This window comes from Taudactylus pleione, unplaced genomic scaffold (genome assembly GCF_031769625.1).
Source record: "Taudactylus pleione unplaced genomic scaffold, aTauple2 ptg000005l, whole genome shotgun sequence".
Lineage (NCBI taxonomy): Eukaryota > Metazoa > Chordata > Amphibia > Anura > Myobatrachidae > Taudactylus > Taudactylus pleione.
Genome location: NW_028284408.1, coordinates 3251680 through 3275850, shown reverse-complemented (window position 1 = coordinate 3275850; position 24171 = coordinate 3251680). Strand labels below are relative to the sequence as shown.

At 43.2% G+C, this 24171-nt stretch overlaps 1 protein-coding gene across 1 annotated transcript in view; it reads left to right on the top strand.

Moving 5' to 3' along the window:
* TDRD3 (tudor domain containing 3) overlaps positions 1-24171 on the top strand; it is a 243208-nt gene that overhangs the window by 176097 nt on the left and 42940 nt on the right. Inside the window, exons 8-9 of the mRNA XM_088481163.1 lie at positions 3742-3879; positions 17186-17342. Of these exons, the coding sequence (XP_088337289.1) occupies positions 3742-3879; positions 17186-17342 (295 nt within the window). The remainder of the gene's footprint in view (positions 1-3741; positions 3880-17185; positions 17343-24171) is intronic.

The window sequence follows — 24171 nt, the reverse complement described above, 5'->3', positions numbered from 1 at the left end:
GCTCCCTGCTAATTCTGGGTCCTTTGCTGGTTTTTTCCTGGCGTGGTAAGGGGGGTCAGGCAGCAGCACCTTCAGGAGTGCTCCCCATATGCAGGAAGATCTTTGTTGGGGACTGTCTCACTGACGGTAACTGCTCTCCATTGCTGGATATGGGGAGGGGCTGTCCAGCTGCTCTCTTCCTTATGGACGTGCTTCATGTAGGAAAACCAGCCATGAAAAGCCTGATCCTGCAGTCATCCAGTGCCAACAGTTGTCTTTGTACAAAGGTTCTACTCTTCCTCTATAATGGCTGTCATAGGTTAAGTGCTTTTCTTCCCTCATCTGTTCCAAAACAGAAGAGACCATTCTTTGGTATTTTTTTGTTCCTTTCTTTCCTTCACGTCACAGGCTGGTGGTAAGACCATGGGCCCGATTCAGACTCGGACACTAAGAAGCATTTGCTCATAGCTGGCCGATTTTAGCATTCTGCGCATGCGTATGCATCGCATTGCACATGCACGAACCAGTGCAAAAGATCAAGAAGCAATCGGTCGCCTGACATAGACAGCCCACCAGATTGAGTGACAGGGGAAGCCGTTTGTGGGTGGTAACAGGGGCTGGCCACTAGAAACGTGGGAGTGGAGTTGCGAAAGCAGGTGTGCCTGAGCGTCTTAACGCCGTTTCAGAGGCGTGCATAATTAAGAGGCAGCGTCATAGTACACGTCACCTGGTTGTTTATTTACACTGAAGTGCTCGCAGTGCTTGCGGTAGGGTATAGTCAACCTCAAGCGCTGCGTTCACTCCCGATGGTACTCGATGTACCAATGGTTGCATACATTTCCTGGAGATGACGTGCGCAAGTGGGCGTCTTAAGACAGGCTGGTGGGGTCTACATACACAAAGCGATCGCACGCCAAGACATAGTGGGCGTGCTTATGCCTTGCTGTGCGATTGCCTGCCTTGCTGTGTGCCGAATTTGCATACGCTGAAACCGAGCAAGCGCTTTTTAGCACCGGGGTCTGAATCGAGCCCCATGTCCTCGCACAATGTCAACCCTCAGCTTCCCGTGGTGGGGTTAGGAAACGTATGCAGAACTGGGTGGCCCCACAGCAGCTGCTAGACCTGTCGATAAGCAGCCTGCACGATAGTCAGGACACCCACTCAGGGACACCAGAAGGACCAGATTATACCTGCAGCACATTTTTTAGAACAGTGTACTGGATTGCATCGCATGCAGTTGGCCATGGTGTCCATTCTTTACACCATTTACGCTGTGTAATAAAAAATCAGTTTATTACAAGCTATATAAAAGTGTAACCAGAGGAGCAGTTTTTGCTTTCTTAATTCCTGAAAATGACAATTGTTATATGAAAGCATTAGCTCCATTGTTGAGGTAAACAAATGTACAAACTAAAAATGAAATGCAGAACAAATGCCTAACTTTTGACTTGAAGTTGTAGCATGACAAAGCGTAGAATAACAGAAGAGCTTGCAGAGGTTCCCAAACTCGGTCCTCAAGGCACCCTAACAGTCCAGGTTTTAAGGATATCCATGCTTGACCACAGATGACTTAATCAGTACCTCAGTCAATTTGATTTAACCACCTGTGCTCGACCATGAATTTCTCTAAAACCTGAACTTTTGGGGAGCCTTGAGGACCGTGTTTGAGAACCTCTGGCTTACAGTACGTTTAATATTTAAGTTTTTATGCTACAGTAGCTGCAGTGGTTGGTATTATTACTGAAAAGTTGCACCAAAGACTCAGGGCCTGATTCAGAGGTGCTCGCTCTGAATCAGGGCGGATTTAAAAAAAAAAAAAAATCCGCCTCCAGGCCGCTCGCATAGCTTTGGGTGACCACCCTAAGCTTTTTCGAGCGACCTGGCGATGGTCGCGATTATCGCGACCATTGGGCTTGCGACGAGACCCTTGTAGTAGGGTCTCTGTTCCCGCAATCCCGAGCAAACTTTCTGCTCTAATAGAGCAGGAAGTTCACTACTGACATCACGAATGATGTCAGTAGGGCCGCCCACAAATGGCAGGCGTTCCTTCGGGAACGCCTCCGTTTGTCCAGCCACCCCCCCCTCCCCGCCTACAAGACGGGGGGAGCTGTTGATCAACATCGACAGCCACCCCGTTTTGTAGTAAGCCCCGGAGCGAGTGAAGTTCTCACTCGCTTCGGGGCTCGTGCGTGCACATTGCGCACACCGCGCTTGTGCACTGGCCGACCATCGACCCGCTTGCGAGCTTGTCTGAATCAGGCCCTCAGTTGGCTCAAGGAACAGGATTTAGCTGCTTCACGAACACAAGACTCTTTCCAGGCCTAAAGGTGGGTACACACCTGACAGATATATCTGCAGATTGGCTGTGCAGCCACAGCCAATGCGATATGTCGGTGAAAGGCGCCGTTCACACTGGCCGACAGGCAGCAGATACATTGGCAGATTAATTGATCCAATGTAGCTGTCAGTGTGTACCCAGCATTAGAAGAGTGAATTCCTCTGTCAGCTTTCAAAGTCCATTATTTCCACATAAATGTCTGCTTGTCTTTTTAACAACGTTTAGGAAATAAGAAAATCATAAACGCAGTAACAATTTGAAACATTTACACAATTAAATATTTTTTTATTCAAGCTTGCCTTGCAACACACCTCATTTTCTATTATTTCTAAAATATTTAGTGCTTTGTAAATATTACTCATGTTTTGGATAGTGATGAAAACTCTGAAAGTAAAAAAAAACAAAATCAAGTTGAACATACTGCAGTTAGGAAATGTTATCAGTTAAGTATCTCACAATGTAAAGCAAGGTTTAATCACAAAGGTCTGCAGCAATCTGTGTTCATGTTTATTGCTGCCCCACCTCCTCAGCAGCTCCCCCTGTCCCTGCCCTCTCTCTTACCCAACCCCTCCCATCCCCATTACACTTACCCCCATTCCACTTCTGTTCCGTTGCTGAGTGCGCACATGGACGTCACACCTAATTTGCACGTGCGCACGCAGTGGGAGCCTGGGCACGCACATGCTTGTTAGGATTGACATACACATGCCTCAGCCGCATTCAGGCTAACACACAAACGTGCATGGTGACCTAATTTAGATCAGCGTCCAATTTTATAATAATAGATTTGTCCTATTGAACACCATCCACTTCACTGATGATCTGACAACTGTAATCCATGTTCTAAGTTATATTTAGAGATAAACATGGGTCAGTTTATATATGTTGTTTGGCTGTCTCAGGAAATATATGAGCCAAAACCCCATTTTGTTTTCTATAAAGAAGCCCTATGAATACATGCATCAGGTTGCTAATTAGTATGCTGGAGGCTCATTGATAAAACAATTGCTTTCTCTGGCATCTTTTCATATTGCTGAGTTTTATATTCCTCAGGAAATGGCTGAAACTTGGACTAGGTGTAAATCTCCGCTGGATGTTACTCAGTTTAACGCTCGTGTTATTTTATTTCCGGCTATATAGTTTTCCATTTGTGTTTATTGTTATGATTCTGTTCAGAGTAGCTCATAAACATTACCATTATATAACTTCTTTTTATGACTTGAAACGTTGACAAGAATGAAACTGCCAATGAGTAGATTACTGTTCCGTTTTATGGAAGTTACCATTTTATTTATCAGTAGGTACAGCTCAATAGTAGTAAGTGCAGTTTCCTGGGATATATTATCTCCCATATAAATAGCCTCATGTTTAGGATGAGTTTACGAAGAAGTTGGTTACCTTAACACAGCCTCTCTCATCTCCAGACCAAGACATTTGGAGGAGGTGGTAATGCTGGAAGCAATCTCAATGCAGGTTCTGGAGGGAGTCGTAATAGGGAAGTTTTCCAGAAAGAGAAGATAATCAGAAGTGACGGAAAATCAGAAGGAGTTTATCGTGAGCTGGTAAGGTTTATCCACTGAATAACGCTTTACATAACGGACTCACAAACAGAAACATTCCATTTTGTAACCTTCATATATTGTCATAGATCAGTAGTTCTTGGTTCGTATATGAACGATTAACTGCCTTGTTTTTAGAAGTATTACTATGATTTTTTTTTATTGCCTTCTTACCATCTGATTTGCCTACTTGTCTTTACATTTCATATTAATAGACTGATACCTGTCATGTTTAATCACCTAACAGCAGAATGATCTTTTATAATCCCGCCAAGTGCACAAAATGTCTCTCAAATGTATCTTCTATTTGCACAGAATCTAGAAATTAAGACATTCTTACAGATTAAAACAAGGCTCTCAGAAACCAAAACTGTTGGGTACTGCAAAAGTGCAACATAAAAATAACTAAATAAAAAAATACACGCATAATTTTTTCTTTTACATGTGAGAATTTTTTTTATAGTCCTTTAATTTTATGTATGTGTGTAAGTGTATGTATATGTTTGTGTATATAGATATATATATTTATATTATCCATACACAACGCAAAAAGGCGGTACTCAGAGACACTGAAATACATGAACCAAGTGAATCTTTACTGTGACAGGACAGTAACAAAGAAGGGAGCACGTCCCCGAAATGTTGACGATCACAGTAAAGATTATTCACATGGTTCCCGTATTTCAGTGTCTGAGTGCCGCCTTTTTGCGCTGATTATGGTTGGGGCGCTGGACACCTTAGGCGGGCACCAGAGCACACCCCTGATGACTGCCAGAGGATATAGTTTGGTGTGTGTGTGTATATGTGTGTGTGTGTGTATATATATATATATATATATATATATATATAATCAGAAATCCACTGCACTCGCCACTCCTAGTTTTGGGGTGCAGACCTGCACTCGCCATTCCCAGGACTGGGGTGCAAGTGGCCTGTGACCACATTGCTTAAATAAATAAAAACAGAAAACCCAGCACTCACCATGTTTAAACACTCACAATGATGTATAAATAAGTAAATAAATAATGGGGATTTAGTTCATGGATTGATCAATGCATTTAAGCCCGCAGCCCACATCACGGGACCCCACTTTCTGCAGGTCCTACACTATCCGTCACACTGATGGAAACCTGTTAGCTGCTATCACATAGTTTACACTGAAAAAATGTTACCTGGTTTAAAGCCCACCTGCCAGCTAATGGCTTTTAAAGGTAAGGCAGTCACCTGACATAGCTTCTATCACACTACCAAAAAGACAGCTGACACAGGTTAATATAAACGAGTTTGCACATAGGGTGCATGGGAAAGCTATGATCACAAAAGGTTAATAAAAATTAACCGCATAAACAAAATCAGAAATCCACTGCACTCGCCACTCCTAGATTTGGGGTGCAGACCTGCACTCGCCATTCCCAGGACTGGGGTGCAAGTGGCCTGTGACCACATTGCTTAAATAAATAAAAACAGAAAACCCAGCACTCACCATATATATATATATATATATATATATATATATATATATATATATATATATATATATATATATATATAACCACAAAGTTATTGGTTATGCACAGATAGTCTCTAGATTGATAGCAGTCCACAATCTAGATTCAAGTGATGTTAGTGCAGCACCTTCCTCACAGCCAGAAGCACAGGCATATAATGCACATGTAAAAAAGAACAATTGGTGAGTGCACAAGTGAGTTTTAAAATCAAAATAACATTTACTTATATCAATGCTCACTTACATATGAAAGAAGCAGTAACAGCATCATAGCCTCAGGATATCCACACTGTTGTTTCCAGATTACAGCAGGCAGACAAATTTTCCTGGTATCAGCAGCATATAGATTGTTTGTAACTTCCTGGGGTGGACCTATAACATAATCATGTTCACCATCTGATAGGCCACGCCCTCATGTTTCTTCACAACCAAGGACTTTGTCAAGGGGTGTGTCTTAACCTCAGGAGGACTTCATTTTATACTAGCCAGGCTTAATAAAGCAGCAACATGTAGTATTTACTCTTAATAAAAACAACACATACACACAGACATTGGATGTGCATTGCTATAAGTGACCTATAATACATATAGTAAACTTAAACATTAACTTATAACATGTTTTTTTGCATTGCTTATCCTTATCATGTGAATGCCACCATTTTATTGTGGTCTAACTCGACTTCTATCATACCATATTTCCACATAATTCTATGAATATAATCAGAATATAGCTCCATTTAATGCAGATCATATAAAGGACCTTATTCAAGCACAAGATCTGTAAAAAAGAGGATAAATAAGAAATAAAAATAATTATAATCTGCTCCAAACTCCAAAACTCCCTGAGTGCATGGAAGGAGACATTTTTGGTATAATTTTTCATACTTTAAACATTACCGCATCCAACATGCTATAAGTCATATACATACAATAATACATTTTACACTTTATTAAGTAACTTTTGAAACCATATTCAAATGCTAGACAAGATAAAATTTGTATAACAATATTGTAGAAATATGTAAAAAAAAAATGGTGTGAACGTATCCAGTGTATGTATCCAAAAGGTTTCTCTTTTAGCTAAATATTTCTGTAAATCCCCACTTCCTTCGTCTAAACTAAAAAGCAAAGATTTATAGTAACAGGTTTGAAGATATTCCTAACTGTGTGGAATTTGTATATCTTCCTGTGCTTGTGTGGGTTTCCTCCAGGTGCTCTGGTTTCCTCCCACACTCCAAAAATATACTAGTAGGTTAATTGGCTCCGAGCAAAAATTAACCCTAGTGTGTATATGTGTGTGTGTACATGTGGTAGGGAATATAGATTGTAAGCTCCACTGGGGCAGGGACTGATGTGAATGGCCAAATAGTCTCTGTAAGTGCTGCGGAGTATGTGTGCGCTATATAAATAAATGGTAATAAATAAATAAAATAAATGTAAATATTCCTGCTGACTATTAGGGGCTGGTTATATAAATGTGAATCATACACGATTGAGTAGCATAATTATCTTTGCTTTTATTGTCACCTTAGGACATATGAATTATCATCAACATTTGGATGATATTACAAAAATATTTACTACTTGTATTCTTATACTGATCATTAATTGGTGCCAACCAATTTCCTGCCTTTTAAACATAATGTAATTTGGGACTGGACCACTACATTGGGATTATCCAGTATAATCACTACTGTATTTAAACATGCTGGATTACTACCCTAATAATTCTGTTTGGTGGTGATTATTTTCCTGAAATACAACAATAATCAATACTCCCATATTGTGATCTAATTTTATCATGTTAAAATCCAGATGTTGCACTGCTACCCGAATAACTCATATTAGGTGTTAATTAATTTCTAATCATATTGTAAAAATCAACATCTCACATACTGTGATTCTATGAATTCTTCAATTGTGTACAAGCCTGTTGTTGCACTTTTTCAGCAAGTGTGACCGTGTGCTTGTTCAGGGTTTTTTTTTTCATAACAAGTACTTTTCAGTACTATATTTGTGTGTCTGTTTGCGTTTTTTTAAGTACTCTCCTTGAAATTGCATTTTTTACTTATTATTAAAAGTAAAATTTTTATACAGATGATCTGCTCACTAAGGTAGGCGAGTTCCTCAACCAAGCGAGTACTTTTTTCTTGTTTTCTATATTGCATACTTGTTTTACTCTTTGGGTGCACCGCCACACTTTACTGTATATTCATAGGGCTAAATTGTGTCTCCTATTATTGTGGAATATACCTACCATCCTTGTTGATACTTTGAGTTTTTATACCAGGTCTTCCCTTCCCCCTTTCCTCCCAAATACAGAACATTATAATTTGACAGAGCGCTCAGGAGGGTGGCCAGCAGTGGAAGTTGAGGATTGATTTTGTTGTGTATAAATTCTGTGGAACACCCCATAAAGACTTTGTTGTGGGTTTAAGGTGCCTACACACATGGCAATATTTTACCCGAACTGGCCGATTCCAACGCATTGGAATGACAGATCGTGTAAAATATGCCGAAAGCGTGAGTCCCCACTCACGATGCAATGCGCGTCCCCGCAGGTCGCACATCGCATCTTCAGATCTGCTGTGCCTCCAAAAGTTTAGATCATTATCCAATCAGGAAATCTTAGAGAAGCACAAAATGAAAACCCTTGGCAGTGTTTGCAGGGACGGAGTGATCAAATCACTGAAACAATTATCTCAAAAATTATTATTTTTTGACCGGACATTCACTCGGTTGCTAACTAAGATGTGTCCACATACATCTATCCTCCCTGCGCTACAAGTCATACTACACATAATGCTGTGTGACTTTGTAGCGCCGATCGTCTTTTCGTGCACACAACTGTGTGGCTAGAACGCGCAAGCAGCTTTTGATGATTAAAATGATATGCGGCATGCCTATGTTCTGCGTGCAACTGTGGGTGTATGTGCATGCAAAATGTTACATTACAGTGTAAGCGGCTGTGACACTGTAACATAGCATTTCACATGCAGATATAACTGCAGTCACACACAGAATATAGGCATGCCACATATTTTAATCAGCAGATACTTGTGTGTTCTATTCACACCCTTGTGCAAATAAGACACATTTGAAGGTAAAAAGATGCACAAAAAGACGCTCTGCGCTTCCGAGCCACAACATAGCATGACTAGAAAGGCTGTTTAACGCGCAAGGGGGCTAAATGTATGTGTACACATCTGTAGTGTGGCTGCCATATAGCCTCACCACCTGTGTCTCTCTCCAGCCCCATCCCTGAATGTTCTCTACAGCCTAAATGACCCCTGTGTCTCTCCAGCCTCATGCCACTGTGTTTCTCCAACCTCATGACCACCCACTGTGTGTGTGCAGCCTCATACCTCCCTCCTGTGTCTCTTCAACCTTATGCCCCGTGTATCATGCACCCATGTCTTTCCAGCCTCATGCCCACCTCTATCTCTTCAGCCTCATGTGCCCCTGTATCTCTCCATGTCCCCTGTCTTCTTTCCTCTGCCCCCCATCCAGCTCTCTCTTTGTCACCCCACCCATTTCTCACCTCTGTCCGCCATCTTCCTCTCTCTGATCTGTCCTCACCCCCTGTTGGACATAGGGAGGTTTGTAGGTGGAGGAGGCACCAGCTTCAAGCACTGAAAGTTGTTTTTCCGCACATTCTCATCTCTGCCTCCCAACACTCCCCTCTATCACTCTTCTGTCACTTCCATCTCTCTTATCTCTGTCCATATTTCCTCATATCCCTCTCTTCTGTCTCTCTCATCTTTCCCACAACCCCTGGCAGTCTCTTTCATCACTGTCTCCCTCTCCCCTCTATTTCGTGACAGTTCTCTCTCCCGTCTCTCGTATCTCTGAGGCTGATTCTGATTTTCTGATTTGGGAATAAAGCAAGAAAGAGAAAGTAGCTCTGTACCTGGACATACCATGTAGCAATGCAAGGGGGGCAAATACATATTTGTTTTTTGCATGCATAGTAAATGCTGGCTGCTGTTGCATGTAGCTTACAAATGCTTGACATCCTTATTTAGATTCCAGTTGGAACACGCCTCTAATATATAAATCTTTCTGCACATTTTAAATCTGCCCCACCTGTGGTGCAACTTGGTTTTACCAAGGTGCACATTTTCTGTACTTGCTCTTTCTTGCCTTATTCCCAACTCAGAATCAGGCTCTCTATCCCTGTCCTCCGCCATCTTTCTCTTTTGTCTTTACCCCCCCTCCCATCTATCCAGGGGCAGATCTAGACATTTCTTTTGGGTGACATTATACTAATTAATATAAACTCCTTTCATTTCTATTTCTGACTCCTATATCTTAGTTTGTACTCTTACAATATAATTAAAATTAAGACAACATACAAGTATACATTGTTCCCTGTATTAAAATACACACATCACAGCTCGTCCTGCAGGGAATTTAAGCTCCAGACCACATTCCATAGTCAAACATTTAACTGGAGAGAAGTCTGTAATTATGTAATATGTACTTCCACCATTATAATGATAAACTTCACCGACTTAATCTCTCTGTACTAAACTACACAACAAAGTGCCAGATTAAGGACCACATAGGCCTGGATCTGAAATTCATGAAGGGCCCATTGTGTGCCACAGCAGGGAATGTGACCTAGTGATGTGGGGGCATTCCCATTTCTGTGGGTGTGTGACCTGTGCCATGGGGTGTGGCTAGCACCATGGAGGGCGTAGCTAGTACCTGCCTTCAACTACCTCAATCTCCCTTCCCCTTTTCACTAATATAAAGCAAGCACCACCTGACACTTTACTGACCATTGAATTAAAAAACAACTATGGTTGCTCTCCCTTCCTCATTTGCATGTAAATCCATGTGTGTCCATTCCCCCTCATCTGTATATCCATTCATCTGCTCTCCCCCCTCATCTGTATATCCAAAACATAGGCCCCACCCCCTCATCTATATATAAATTCATGTGCTCAACTCCCCTCATCTGAATTTCCAATCATGTAGTGGAGGAGGCAATATATCAGATGTGTGCTGCGTCAGCTAAGTTTCTGGCAGTTGCCTACTCTGTGACTTGGCTCTTGCTTGGGCAGCTCACAGCGCACAAAGAAATGCCCCTCCTCCCTGTCTCTCTCTCCCAGCTTCTACCTGAAAGTCTTGCAAGACCACCCCAAGCTGCACCACGGCCTCCCTTCTGATAGAATGGCTGCCTGTCAATGTCTGACCAATGTGATTCTGTGACGGGCAGCTCAGTGTGCAGAAGCTGCATCACCGGAGTGCGGATATTGGACACTGGCACTGCCACTGGCCCCTGAGGGTCAGCAGTGTGCAGAGATGTAAGTAGATATTTTAGCTCCCTGAACCAAAAAGAACACCAGAGAGACAGACAATGTCAGTGCAGGTTTAGGTATATTGTGGCTTCCTGTACAACACTACCTCACCCCTTACTAAATACACCACCCACTCACTGATGTACCTCACACTCATCCATCTATTGTATGCTGTACACAGAACTCCTTTCCCTCTACTGCTCACAGATATTGTACAGATATGCCCAAATACATCCTTGCCTGTAGCGCAGTGAACCGCGCCATGCGTGGCACAAGACGGACTCCCACGATCGGTGAAGCGCATTCGTGTCTCCATCGGATCGGGGAAATGCCATAGCCTATTGTGGCGCATAGCGCATGTTTGTGGCGCGTACAGCCACAATGAACCTGGGCGCATCTGTACCATTCCTCAAACACTGAAATACCTCTCATTACCAAACTAAACCCCACACCTCCTCCAATAAAATAAATCTCACTCACAATAACTCCCTAAACCAGGGGCTCTCAACTGCAGTCCTTAATTACCAGCAACAGGTCATGTACAGGTGAGTTAATTGATTTTGGTGGGTCAGTATTTATCCCACCTGCTTCCACTGACTGAAATCCTGAAAACATGACCTCTTGGTTGAGGCTGAGAACCATAAATCATTGATATACTGCACGCCACCACTCCCTGACTCTATAACTGTCCCACTAAATTACCCCTCATTCCCCATCATGCCCTAATCCCATATCTGACACACACATACCCTTTCCAAAATCTGATTTACACAATTTTTTCTTTAGAAGTTTTTCTTTTTACATTTTTATTTCTTAAATTAAATTTACCTACCTCTCAATGGATTCGTTGCTATGCAGTCTTGTATCGGCTGTATTATTAAGAAGCTTCTTCTCATCCTGAGGCTGTTTGCTGTATTCTAACACTGGACAAGAACAACGGAATAGACTGTCCTATGAAGGGGTTCACAAAAAATAAAATTGGAGCATATGTAATATATATTAATATATATTATAATTGCAGTAGTAATGTTAGTATAAGGGCGATCCATCCAAATATATTAACTTCAAAATATTTTATAGAGCAGCTAAATGTGGTGAAGTTATAATTGTCAATTATCTATTCTGCCTGCAGCCCCAATTTACCTTCTCATAAGTTATTTCAAGGTAATATATTTAGATTTCCTTTATACTAATATTGCTACTGCAATCATAATAGATATTATATTTAAAGTATTATTTCCATCTTAAAATTTCCCCCCCTTGTCTTGCCTAATGTCCTTTCATATTTCTGTATGTGCCCTTCTATGTTTGTATGTACTGAGTTATTCCCCCCATATCTGTATTTGTTGCACTAAGCCCCCCTCTGCTCTATATCCCCTCATCTGTATGTTCTCTATTGTTCCACTCCTCTCTTCATTATTGTACTGCTCCCTCCTCTGTATAGCCACCATTGTGCCCCCCAAGTCTGTATGGACATCATTGTACTCCGCCCCCTAGTCTCTATACCCATCACTTCCTAGCTTGTATAGACTACATTGTACCCCCTCCCCTCCTAGTCTGTATATGCATCGTTGTGCCCCCAACCCTCCTAGTCTATACATGCATTATTATGTCCCCCCACCCTCCTAGTCTGTATATGCATTATTGTGTCAATCTCCCCCCCCCGTGTATATTTTGTAGTCTGCTCCCTCCAGTCTCGCCCTCTGTCTGCAGTCGCTGGTTCTCTCTCCTGTCTCCGCTGGCAGTAGCAACTAGATCCCCTGGCTCTTCACAGTAAGGACCAGACTTCCTGACGGGCAGGAATACAGACAGTATTGCGACCCGCAATGTTGTGACATCATGTCTGTGACGCTGCTGCTATAGAATACTGTGTCGGAATAGTCGTGATCGGGGTTCTACCTTGGCAGGGATCCAGAGGCACTGTCTTCGGGCAGCCAGGATTAGCTGTCTCTGGGGCTATACTGTACCTCTGCACCGTTATGGCCCTGGGGGAGTGTGTTGACCAGGGGTGGACATCGGCTTCCGATGTTTCACAATCATCAATATTTTTCTTTCAATGGTAGTGTTTTCACCATTCAATGGCAGCTTTCTGATGGTAGCCGTCATCGAATGGTGAGGAAGCAATGGCCCTGCCATCATTTGATGGTGGGCTTCCGATGTCCACCCCAACCTCGGTCTGAGACGACCGCTACACTTTGTGCTGGTGATAGCTTAAGTGTTTGACTGTGGTACATGAGGTCACTGCAGCTCCTCCTGCCCCATTTGTAATCCCTCTCTGCCAATGCTACAAGCAAAGGATTTGACCAGCATATCTCCTATACCATATTCAGACCTGGAACTTGTGAGCGATCAGTAATATCTATGCACCTTGTCATAAAAACTTCAACCCCCCCCTCCTGGATCAGCCATCTCTCATCATATCCCTTTTAGTCACTCTATTTTTTTTTCAGAGTCTATTTATTTCTCAAGCCTCACTGAAGCTTGTTTCTCAAGCATTGCAATTGCAAAACAATGTCAAGAAGAACAAACCTTCCAGTGCTCAGGATTCATGACTATGTCCCAATAAAGAGAGAGACACCAATGGGAGGACAACTACCCACATGCTCCAATATGTATCCACTTGCCATAAAATGCCTTTACATTCCATACAATGCTTTACAATGTGCCCTCATTCCCTGGGAGTGCCCAAACTAATGTAGTGAGCTAATTTAAATACCGTATATACTCGAGTATAAGTCGACCCGAATATAAGCCGAGGTACCTACTTTTACCCAAAAAAACTGGGAAAACTTACTGACTCGAGTATAAGCCTAGTGTGAGAAATGGCAGCAGCTGGTAGTGCCCCCAGTAGTAATTCCCCCTGGTTGTACCCCCAGTAGTAATCCCTCCTGGTAGTGCCCCCAGTGGTAATCCCCCCTTTCAGTGCCTCCAGTAGTAATCCCCCCCTGGTAGTACCCCCAGTAGTAATCCCCCCTTTTAGTGCCCCCTGTAGTAATCCCCCACTGGTAGTGCCCCCTGTAGTAATCCTCCCCTGGTAGTTCCCCCAGTGGTAATCCCCCCTTTTAGTGCCCCCTGTAGTAATCCTCCCCTGGTAGTTCCCCCAGTGGTAATCCCCCCTTTTAGTGCCCCCTGTAGTAATCCCCCCCTGTAGTAATCCCCCCCTGGTAGTGCCCCCTGTAGTAATCCCCCCTTGCAGTTCCCCCAGTGGTAATCCCCCCTTTTAGTGCCCTCTGTTTTAATCGCCCCCTGATAATGCCCCTTGGTAGTGCCCCCTGTAGTAATCGTCCCCTGGTAGTGCCCCCTGATAATGCCCCCTGGTAGTGCCCCCTGTAGTCATCGCCCCCTGGTAGTGCACGCTGTAGTCCCCCCCCCCCCCCCAGTAGAGAGAGACGTGAAAAGAATTTAAAAAAAATAAACACTTACCTTAAACTCCCGCTCCTGGTCCCGCCGCTGTCCGCTCCTCCGGCCGCTTTGCATGGGAGAGACATCGTCATGACGACGTGTCTCCCATCACCCACTGCGGGAGCCGGAAGATGGCTCCCGCAGTGGGAGCAGCAGCAGCCGCTGAGAGTCTGACAGACTCTCAGCGGCTGCTGATTACACCAAACACGCAGCTGCCGGCTCCGGCGGCTGTGTGTTTGGCAGTGTGTAGCGCTGACCGAACTCCGTCCGGTCAGCGCTACACTTGACTCGAGTATAAGCCGAGGGGGTACTTTTTCAGCACATTTTTTGTGCTGAAAAACTCTGCTTATACTCGAGTATATACGGTAAATTGTATTAATGGAAACTTAAAATTGCATACCTTCAGTCCAGAGCCAGAGGTCTCCCTCCTCCTGCAGGCTCTGCACTGAAGGTATGTCATTTTAAATTTCCATTACTAAAATGTAAATTAGTTTGTTAGATTAATTTCATGTTGTGAATAAACGTAATTCCTTGCTCGTCTCCTTCTTGATTACTTAGTGCAGAGGGTGCTGTATGATACAGAAGTTGACCACACCAATCTCATTCAGTCTTATTTTCTGCTTAACCTCCTATGAGGGGTATTCAATATGAAACGTAAACTTCGCTGTCGAAGTTTACGTTTCATATCGGAGTTTTTACCTGCGTTAAAGTATCGGGCGCGCGCCCGCTTGTCCCCGCATTCAATATGAAATTAACGAAAACAGGAGTCTGCGAAGTTGGATTGCGTAAAGTTATGAATTTTTCCTTAAAAAAAATTGTAGGACCCCCCTAAAGTTGTAAAAACATGGGGGATCACTATGGGTACCACCGTTTTAGCCTTTAAATTAAAGTCGGGGATTTAAATAGCCGCAGCAGGTGTTTTTTTCCGACATTGAAGAAGTGATGCAGAAGAGCACAGGTTATTTTTTTCGTTTTTTTAAGTGGCCCCATCAAATTTGGGGTACATGAAAATGGGTACTAGCATATTTTTAAGTCCCTAAATTAAGTTTTTAAAAATTCTGCAATTGTGCACCTGCCGCTATAAATCTGTTGTAGAAAACATTTGCCGCATACTTGCAGAATAGCCCTGAACCTATTTCCCTATTTTTAAACAATTTTTTCCCATTTTTTTTTTTCACCATAATTTTTTTAATAATTTTTTGGCGTGTCCCTATATATTTTTTAAACTTTTTTTGACACACTTCTTTTTTAAATGTCATTCCCAGGGGTGCAGGCTATTTTTTTTAAGCCTGCACCCCTAAACCCCAATTCTGCACTTTTTTTCGACACCTATTCAATGGTGAAAAGTTATCCCCGTTTTTTATCAGACTTTTCGAACCTGCGATAAGTCTTTGAAATTGAATACGGTGTAAAAGTCAAACCTGCGATAATGATGTCAAAAGTGCGATATTAACGCAAAAACGATGTTTTCGCTCCCATATTGAATACCCCTGTAAGTCTTCATGTGAAGGCTCGCATGGTTGCCTGTTAACTTTTGTTAATAGGTAGTGAACTGCAAACAAAAAATGTTTTTTTTTTCTTCTTATGAATTGCATAGCAAATAAAATAATGTTGAAATGCATAATAACTTTGCATTAGGATGTAATTATTTTTATAACAGGTTAATCAATCTATAGTTTCCTAGTGTTGTAATGATGTTTCGATTGGTCATGCTAACAAAATGTCATATAATGCTTAAGCTTTACATTTCTGGAATAGATATTTTTCTGTGATGGTCCTAAGCAAAATGTTTAATTTATTTGATCCTTGTAGCTCTTTATGATGATCCATATCATTTATCACTCAATAACCTAATTACTTTTGAAAATTGCTTTTGTCGTAACCAACTAAATAAGTGGTCTTTAAGCGGAAAAATAAACTACAGAATACTGCAAGATCAATATAGCATTTTTCCATAAGGTGCACATGTTTAGGAGCACTGGTAAATCTTTTATTCTTTATTTTTTCCTTATCCCATACCAATTAATTGGATGTGTTTTCATGTGATGAAAGGAAAAAAAAAAATACTTATCTCTACCGAAACAGCATTTACAACTCTTTGTATTCCTGAATGCTGCTTTGTACAAATGTTATTTCTCTGCTTCTTGTACCCAACCTTCATGTTTATCTTTGAACCATCACGTTATATAAAATACCTTACTTTCTGAGAATTCGATTGGATATTAAGCAACTCTGGGATCTGAAATTTTCCCAATACTTTAAGAAATTTGCTCGTAATATATTATTGCAGCCTTGGTGAGAATGTTATGCTGGGATATGAAATCATACATACCTTGTTATTGAATTCAATATATGCTCTCCCCTCCACTGTCTGTATTCCTTTCCTTTACTTCCCTCCCCTTCCTCTCCTGTTACTCCACTTTCATTCTTTCCTCCCCCACAATGGCCCTACTACCCAACCACTAAGCTCAGCACCCACCCTCCTCTCCCTATCACCTCACCACACCTTCATCTGCATCACACTAAACTCCCTCCCTCTCCTACAAATGCTTTCTTGTCTACTGATTATTTCCTCCCACTCCCGCCTCCAAGATCTCACCCGTGCTGCTCCCTTCCTCTGGACTCTCCACCTCTACAAACTTCAAACGGGCTCTCAAGACTCACTACTTCAAAGCCTTCCAGCTCTCATCCTAACCTGCTGCTTACATGCTTCTTCCTTACTGTCTACCCTATCTGTGTCACCCCTGTCTGTCTGCCCCTCCCCCTGTCTGTCTGCCCCTCCCCTTTAGAATGTAAGCACTCATGAGCAGGGCCCTCTTCCCTCATGTGCTTTTCCTTCCCTCACTCATACAATCATCTCCAAACTCTCCACAAGGGCACTTAACACTTGGTTTCTGAGGCCTTCTGCTTTTTTGAGTGTTATGATCGCTATTGCAGCTATGTTTATAAACTATGTTCTTATTCTGTATTGTTTTGTATTGTAAGTCGCTGTTTTACGAGTTTGCTCATTTGTTAATGTACTTTGTAAGGCGCTGCGGAACCCTTGTGGCGCCGTATAAAGGATAATATTGATAATGCTTTTACTTTATTAAAGGTTGATGAGAAGGCACTGAGACACATCACAGAGATGGGCTTCAGTAAAGAGGCAGCCAGACAGGCACTTATGGACTACAGCAACAATTTAGAGGCAGCTTTAAATTTCCTGCTAACTGGCAGCAAACCTAAGCCTCTTCAAGGCCCGCCGGTGCGAGGTATATTTATATGGTATTTTGCATTGATTGATATGAATGGTTAATATCTGAGTACTGTGGGTATATCAAGTAAGTCATTATGCGCCTTGGTAGATCAGTCTAAATGACATAGTAATTTTATACATTTTTGCCATTTTTATAGTTACACGCCATTCTTTTGTTATACTTTAGATCTCATGTATTGCAGCATTTCTTCACACCACATGTGTACATACAGTGCCTTGCAAAAATATTCACCCCCTTTGCATTTTTCATGTTTTGTTGCCTCACAACCTGGAATTAAAGTGGATTGTTTGAAGGAAGGTATGCATCATTTCATTCACAGAACATGCCTACAACTGTGAAGTTGTTGTTTTGTTATATTGTGAATCAAACAACATTTAGGACAACATAACAGAAAACTTCAGCATGCATAACTATTCACCCCCTGAAGTCAGTACTTTGTCGAGCCACCTTTTGCGGCAATTACAGCTGCAAGTCGCTTTGGATAAGTCTCTATGAGCTTGCCACATCTTGCCCCTGGGATTTTTGCCCTTCCTCAAGGCAAAACTGCTCCAGCTCCTTCATGTTGGATGGTTTTCGCTTGTGAACAGCAATCTTCAAGTCTTAACACATATTTTCAATTGGATTGAGAGCTGGGCTTTGACTAGGCCATTCCAACACATTTAAATGTTTCCCCTTAAACCACTCGTGTGTTGCTTTAGCAGTATGCTTCGGGTCATTGTCCTGCTGGAAGGTGAACCTCCGTCCCAGTCTCAAATCTCAGGCAGACTGAAACAGGTTTTGCTCAAGAATATCCCTGTATTTAGCACCATCGATCTTTCTCTTGACTCAAATCAGTTTCCCAGTCCCTGCTGCTGAAAAACATCCCCACAGCTTGATGCTGCTACCACAATGTTTCATTGTGGGGATGGTGTTCTTGGGGTGATGAGATGTGTCGGGTTTGCGCCAGACATAGCATTTTCCTCGGTGGCCGAAAAGTTCAAATTTAGTCTCATCTGACCAGAGCACCTTCCTCCATACATTTGGGGAATCGCCTACATGCCTTTTGACAAACTAAAATCGTGTCTTCTTATTTTTATCACTAAGTAATGGCTTTTTCTGGCCACTCTTCCATAAAGCCCAGCTCTATGGAGTGTACGGCTTATTGTGATCACATGCACAGATACACCAGTCTCTGCTGTGGAACTCTGAAGCTCCTTCAGGGTTACCTTTGGTCTCTGTGCTGTCTCTCTGATTAATGCCCTCCTTGCCCGGTCTGTGAGTTTTGGTGGGTGGCCCTCTCTTGGCAGGTTTGTTGTGGTACCATGTTCTTTCCATTTGATGATGATGGATTTGATGGTGCTCTGGGGGGGATCATCAAAGATTTGGATATTTTTTTTTTTATCCCAACCCAGAATTGTACTTCTCAACAACTTTGTCCCTGACTTGTTTAGAGAACTCCTTGGTCTTCATGGTGTGATGCCTCTTGCTTAGTGGTGTTGCAGCCTCTGGGGCCTTTCAGAAAAAGGTGTGTTTATACTGACAGATCATGTGATACTTAGATTTCACACAGGTGGACTTCATTTCACTAATTATATGACTTCTGAAGGTAATTGGTTGCACCAGAACTGTTGAGGGGCTTCATAGCAAAGGGGGTGTGTGGCGATTATTTCAAGACTAATCGCCAGGAATGAATGTTAAAAAAATAAATAAATATATATATATATATATATATATATGTGTGTGTGTATGCATGTATATGTGTGTGTGTATCAACATGGTTTCTAGGCGGTGTCCTGTATTTGATCTGTAGGAATACAAGGCTTGGGGGAGATTTGTCTCCATGGAACCAGGCATCCAGATAACCATCTCTTATCTCTAAAGGCCATAACATTTGGGGAGAGATACATCCTTATTGCAGATGGTCAGACCTGGTCAAGCCTGGTCATGGGATATAAAATCCTTTAGGAGGGAGATGACAGGAATGTAGGGTATGTTACCTGCTTACTGGTTTCTAAAACCCCGTCCACACTGTTTCAAGACCCCTACTTCCTATAGACAATATGGAAGGGTGTGGCCGATTTCTTAATGCCCAGTGTACAGCAATGAAAGAGTGAAAAACAGAAAGGTGGGGCCTAGTGCAGCTGCGGGTGTATAACACTGCTTCTCCCTCAATGATAAGTGTTTTTGTGCCTAAGGAGAGTTCTGACAACTGGCCTGGACCCGATGCTCTATGTGTCTCATTCACACAGGGTCTAAGAAGTGTAAAGTTTTTTATCATTTTAATTCCTTTTATTTTCTGAAACTTATTAGTAATATTTTTGTATTGTCCATATTTGTATTACCTTTTTCTGTAATCAAAAACCATCAAAATATTTTTCGGATTAAACTTTCTTAATCCAGTGTGTTCTCCGTGTTCTTGTCGAATTCACGAGCCTGTGAGGTCAAAGCTATGTACCTATATGTAAGTGAGTGTGCATATTGAGATTTGAGGGGAGAACTTAACGACTCCCGTGAACTTCGTTGGTGGTGGCAGTACTGTGTTAGACTAACCGCACTTGCTGAGGCAACCATAAGTCACTGGTGGCGATTCTCAGATTGAGTTATCTGGAGAATCAGCTGGCTGGTCGTGACAGGGTGATTACATATGCACATGCCAATTTTCAGAATTTTTTTTTTATAAAGATTCTCTTTTATATATATTTTTCTCATTTCACATCACCAAATTAGACTATTTTGTGCAGATACATCACATAAAATTCAGATAAAAAAAAAAAGTTACAGGTTTTAATGTAACTAATAAGGTAAAAAGCGAAGGGGGTGAATACTTTTGCAAGAGACTGTATAACCTACTAACTTATGCTTTCATACTTTTTAGATCTATAATACACTGATAAGCAGTCATTTAATAAAATGCATTGGCAAAGCTAAATGATCATAATAGTAGGCATTTATTTAAACTGCTGTACTGGTAACTGTAAAAAGTAAATGTCCGTAGCCACTGGTGGTTCTAGGGGCAGGCAAGCAGTCACCCCGCCGGCACCTTCTAATCTGACAGCGCCCGCCCGCTCTTGTCCACCGCTGTTTAATGTGCAGGGAACAACTGCATATCATGGCGCCGTCGCAGTTTATTACTAAGACTGTAATAAACTGCAGGGATGCCATGATGTGCAGTTGTTCCCTCCCATTGTCTCCCAGAATGCCGGATGTGATAAGTCGCAACGTGTGACATCATTGCGCATGGCAGTCTGGGAGCAGTTGTGGTGAGAAGAGGACGGACTCCATGCAGCATAAGGAGTAGGGACCAGTCTGCCTTCTCAAGGTAAGTTTAAGGCAAACGGCCACCTCACATACATACGGCCTCCCCCCAGTTCAACCTGCGCCCCCTCTGTGAATTGCTGGAAGTGGCCTTGCAATTAGTATTTTATTTTGAGTAGAATCTTTATTCTTTTTATGCCCTTGGCCTCGCCCCCAATCAGGCCACGCACCCCGAGCTCAGGGTGCCAAAGGAAAGTTTTGTTCTGAGCTGCTGAATGTATAGAACCGGCCTTGTCTGTAGTAAATAAGTTACAACGGTCATCTTTTCCAGCACAACTTAGATGGGAGCTAATAACTTGCTGCTATAGCCATAGTTTTTTATGTATTTATTGTGAAATTAGTGTAGATTGTGTTTGAGGCTAATTTGCACAAAGCTTTATAGAAATTACATTAAAATATTACACTGAAGTGCCAAAAATTTTAGGATAGCCATATGTAAAGGTAATGGTAGCTGGTGCCACCGTACTGTGCATCAGTTGTAATCTGACACCTCGAGAGTCAGTTTGAACACCGGCTAGACTGCTCATGGAAAGGCAACGTAAATTATCGGAGTTCGAACTTTCCAAACATGTGTTGACATTCAATTTTCCTCTATCTATGGTGTTATATGTGTACCCGGAATATCTCACGGAAGGCAGTACTACCCACTGTGGACAGCGCAGTGGCCGATTTACGGGTGCCTAATGACCATGACCAGCAGAGTCTGGCCAGAATTGTCCATGGTAACAGAGAAGCGACACTGGCTCAAATTGCATTCACATTCAATGCAGGAGGTACCAGACACATATCCAACAGGTCAGTGCAGCGGTCTTTAGCTTCCATGTTATATGGGAGCAGAATACCCACCAGAGTGCCCGTGTTAAAACTATGAAACCAGACACAACGACTCACCTGGGCTTGTGACGTTGCTAATTAAACCCTAGAGAACTGTCCACTTGTGGTGTAGTCCTATTTGTCAAGGCTTCCAGTTGTTTTGGGCTGATGGTAGGATTCAGGTGTGGGCCAGATCCGATGAGACTATGGTACCGGGCAGGCTTGTGGTGGTTCCTTAATGGTGTGGGGTGTGTTAACATGGCATGGGTTGGGTACACTGGTCTATCTGAGCACGTCATTGACTGGTAACTGCTATGTTGAATGACCATTTGCAGCCCTTCATGTACCCGCACAACGATAGAATATTCCAGCAGTATAATGCCCCATGTCATCGGTTCCAAGTTGTCCAGAATTGGTTCACAGAGAATTCTGTAGAGTTTCGAAGAATGGTGTGGCCACCACATTCGCCCAACATAAACCCAATCAAGCATTTACGGGATGTGGTCGTGAAGTCCATTCGCACCCAAGATCCTGTACCTACAAATATCAGTGAGCTGTGGGAAGCCAGATGACATGGGTGAACAGCTCTCCAGGATATCTTCCATCCACTTGTGGAATCAATGCCACGTCAAGTTGTTGCACTTCGCCAGGCTAGAGCGGGTCCTACACGATACTAGGCATCTATCCCATGACTTTTGGCACTTCAGTGTAAATTTACATTCAGTGGCTACTTTATTATGTACACATTTCTTGTACTGGGTAGGAAGCTTGAAGCATTTGTGGCATGGGGTCCAAACATTGCTGGAAACATTTGTTAGATATTCTAATACACGGAGCCAGACCCCCCCTTCCCCCGAGGCAGCATTATTGAGCACCTATGCCCCTGACAACCAACCCCCATGGCATCACCACTAACAGGGTACCCTAGGTAAACCATGCTCCCACAGCAACATTACTGAACAGCTTACCCCCCTCTCCAGGCAACCAACCCCCAGAGAGACTACTAACCCTCCGCAGCCAAAAAAAAACCCCGGGCAAGCAAAACCAACGCTGGCAGTGGCCGAACCAGAGAGTGGTGGGCCCGGATGCAAGAATATGCTTTGGGGGCCATTATTGTTGTTGACCATGTATGTTCCTTAATGAGGGTGATTCAGTTCTTAAGTGAGTGTTTAGCTCCCGAGCTAAGTGTCCAGGACGTATTCAAATTCCGCAATGGCCACTATTTTGTGTGAGAATGAACAGGATTAGCTGCGTCAAGCAACTTCTCCTATTCTAAGTGCCGGGCGCGTTGCAGTTACAGCGCTTCCAGCATTCACAACCAGCCCCGAAGCCCTACATACTGCAGATTTATGCTTGCACATCAAGTGGGTGCAAATAGAAATCTACAATAATTGCAGCCTCTTGGCTAGTTACGGGAATTAATTGAATAACTCCCTGGCAATTAGTCCGGGAGCTAAATTTCTGCTAAAAATTGAATCATCCCCATAAAGGAATATATATGGTTAGCAAGAATATTCAGACTGAGGCAATTAAACAATGCTCAGTTGGTATTAAGGGGCCTGATATGTGCCAGGAAAGTATTCCTCACACTATTACACAACCACCACCCTGAACAGTTGAAACAGGCAAGAATGGATCCATAGATTGTTGTTAATGATAAATTGTGTCCATAAAATCTGCATGTAACAACATAAAGCAAGACCAAGGTGCGGTTTTCCATTCTAGATAACATCAGTGTTCTCCCCAGGATCTGGTCCCTCTAGTGAATCAGCATCAGGTTATTTATTGTTGGCTCCACAGAATTTATTTTTTATACAGATGGTGTTCCCACTTGCAGGCTACACCGATACTGGGCCCACTTGCAGGCGACACCGATACTGGGCCCACTTGCAGGCGACACTGATACTGGGCCCACTTGCAGGCGACACCGATACTGGGCCCCACTTGCAGGCTATACAGATACCTGCCCCACTTGCAGGCTATACAGATACCTGCCCCACTTGCAGGCTATACAGATACCGGCCCCACTTGCAGGCTATACAGATACTGGCCCCACTTTCAGGCTACACCGATACTGGCCCCACTTTCAGGCTACACCGATACTGGCCCTACTTTCAGGCTACACCGATACTGGGCCCACTTTCAGGCTACACCGATACTGGGCCCACTTGCAGGCTGCACCGATACTGGGCCCACTTGCAGGCTGCACCGATACTGGGCCCACTTGCAGGCTGCACCGATACTGGGCCCACTTGCAGGCTGCACCGATACTGGGCCCACTTGCAGGCTACACCGATATTGGGCCCACTTGCAGGCTATACAGATACTGGCCCCACTTTCAGGCTACACCGATACTGGCCCCACTTTCAGGATACACCGATACTGGCCCCACTTTCAGGCTACACCGATACTGGCCCCACTTTCAGGCTACACCGATACTGGCCCCACTTGCAGGCTACACCGATACTGGCCCCACTTGCAGGCTGCACAGATACTGGCCCCACTTGCAGGCTGCACAGATACTGGCCCCACTTGCAGGCTGCACAGATACTGGCCCCACTTGCAGGCTGCACAGATACTGGCCCCACTTGCAGGCTGCACAGATACTGGCCCCACTTGCAGGCTGCACAGATACTGGCCCCACTTGCAGGCTGCGCAGATACTGGCCCCACTTGCAGGCTGCGCAGATACTGGCCCCACTTGCAGATGCATATAC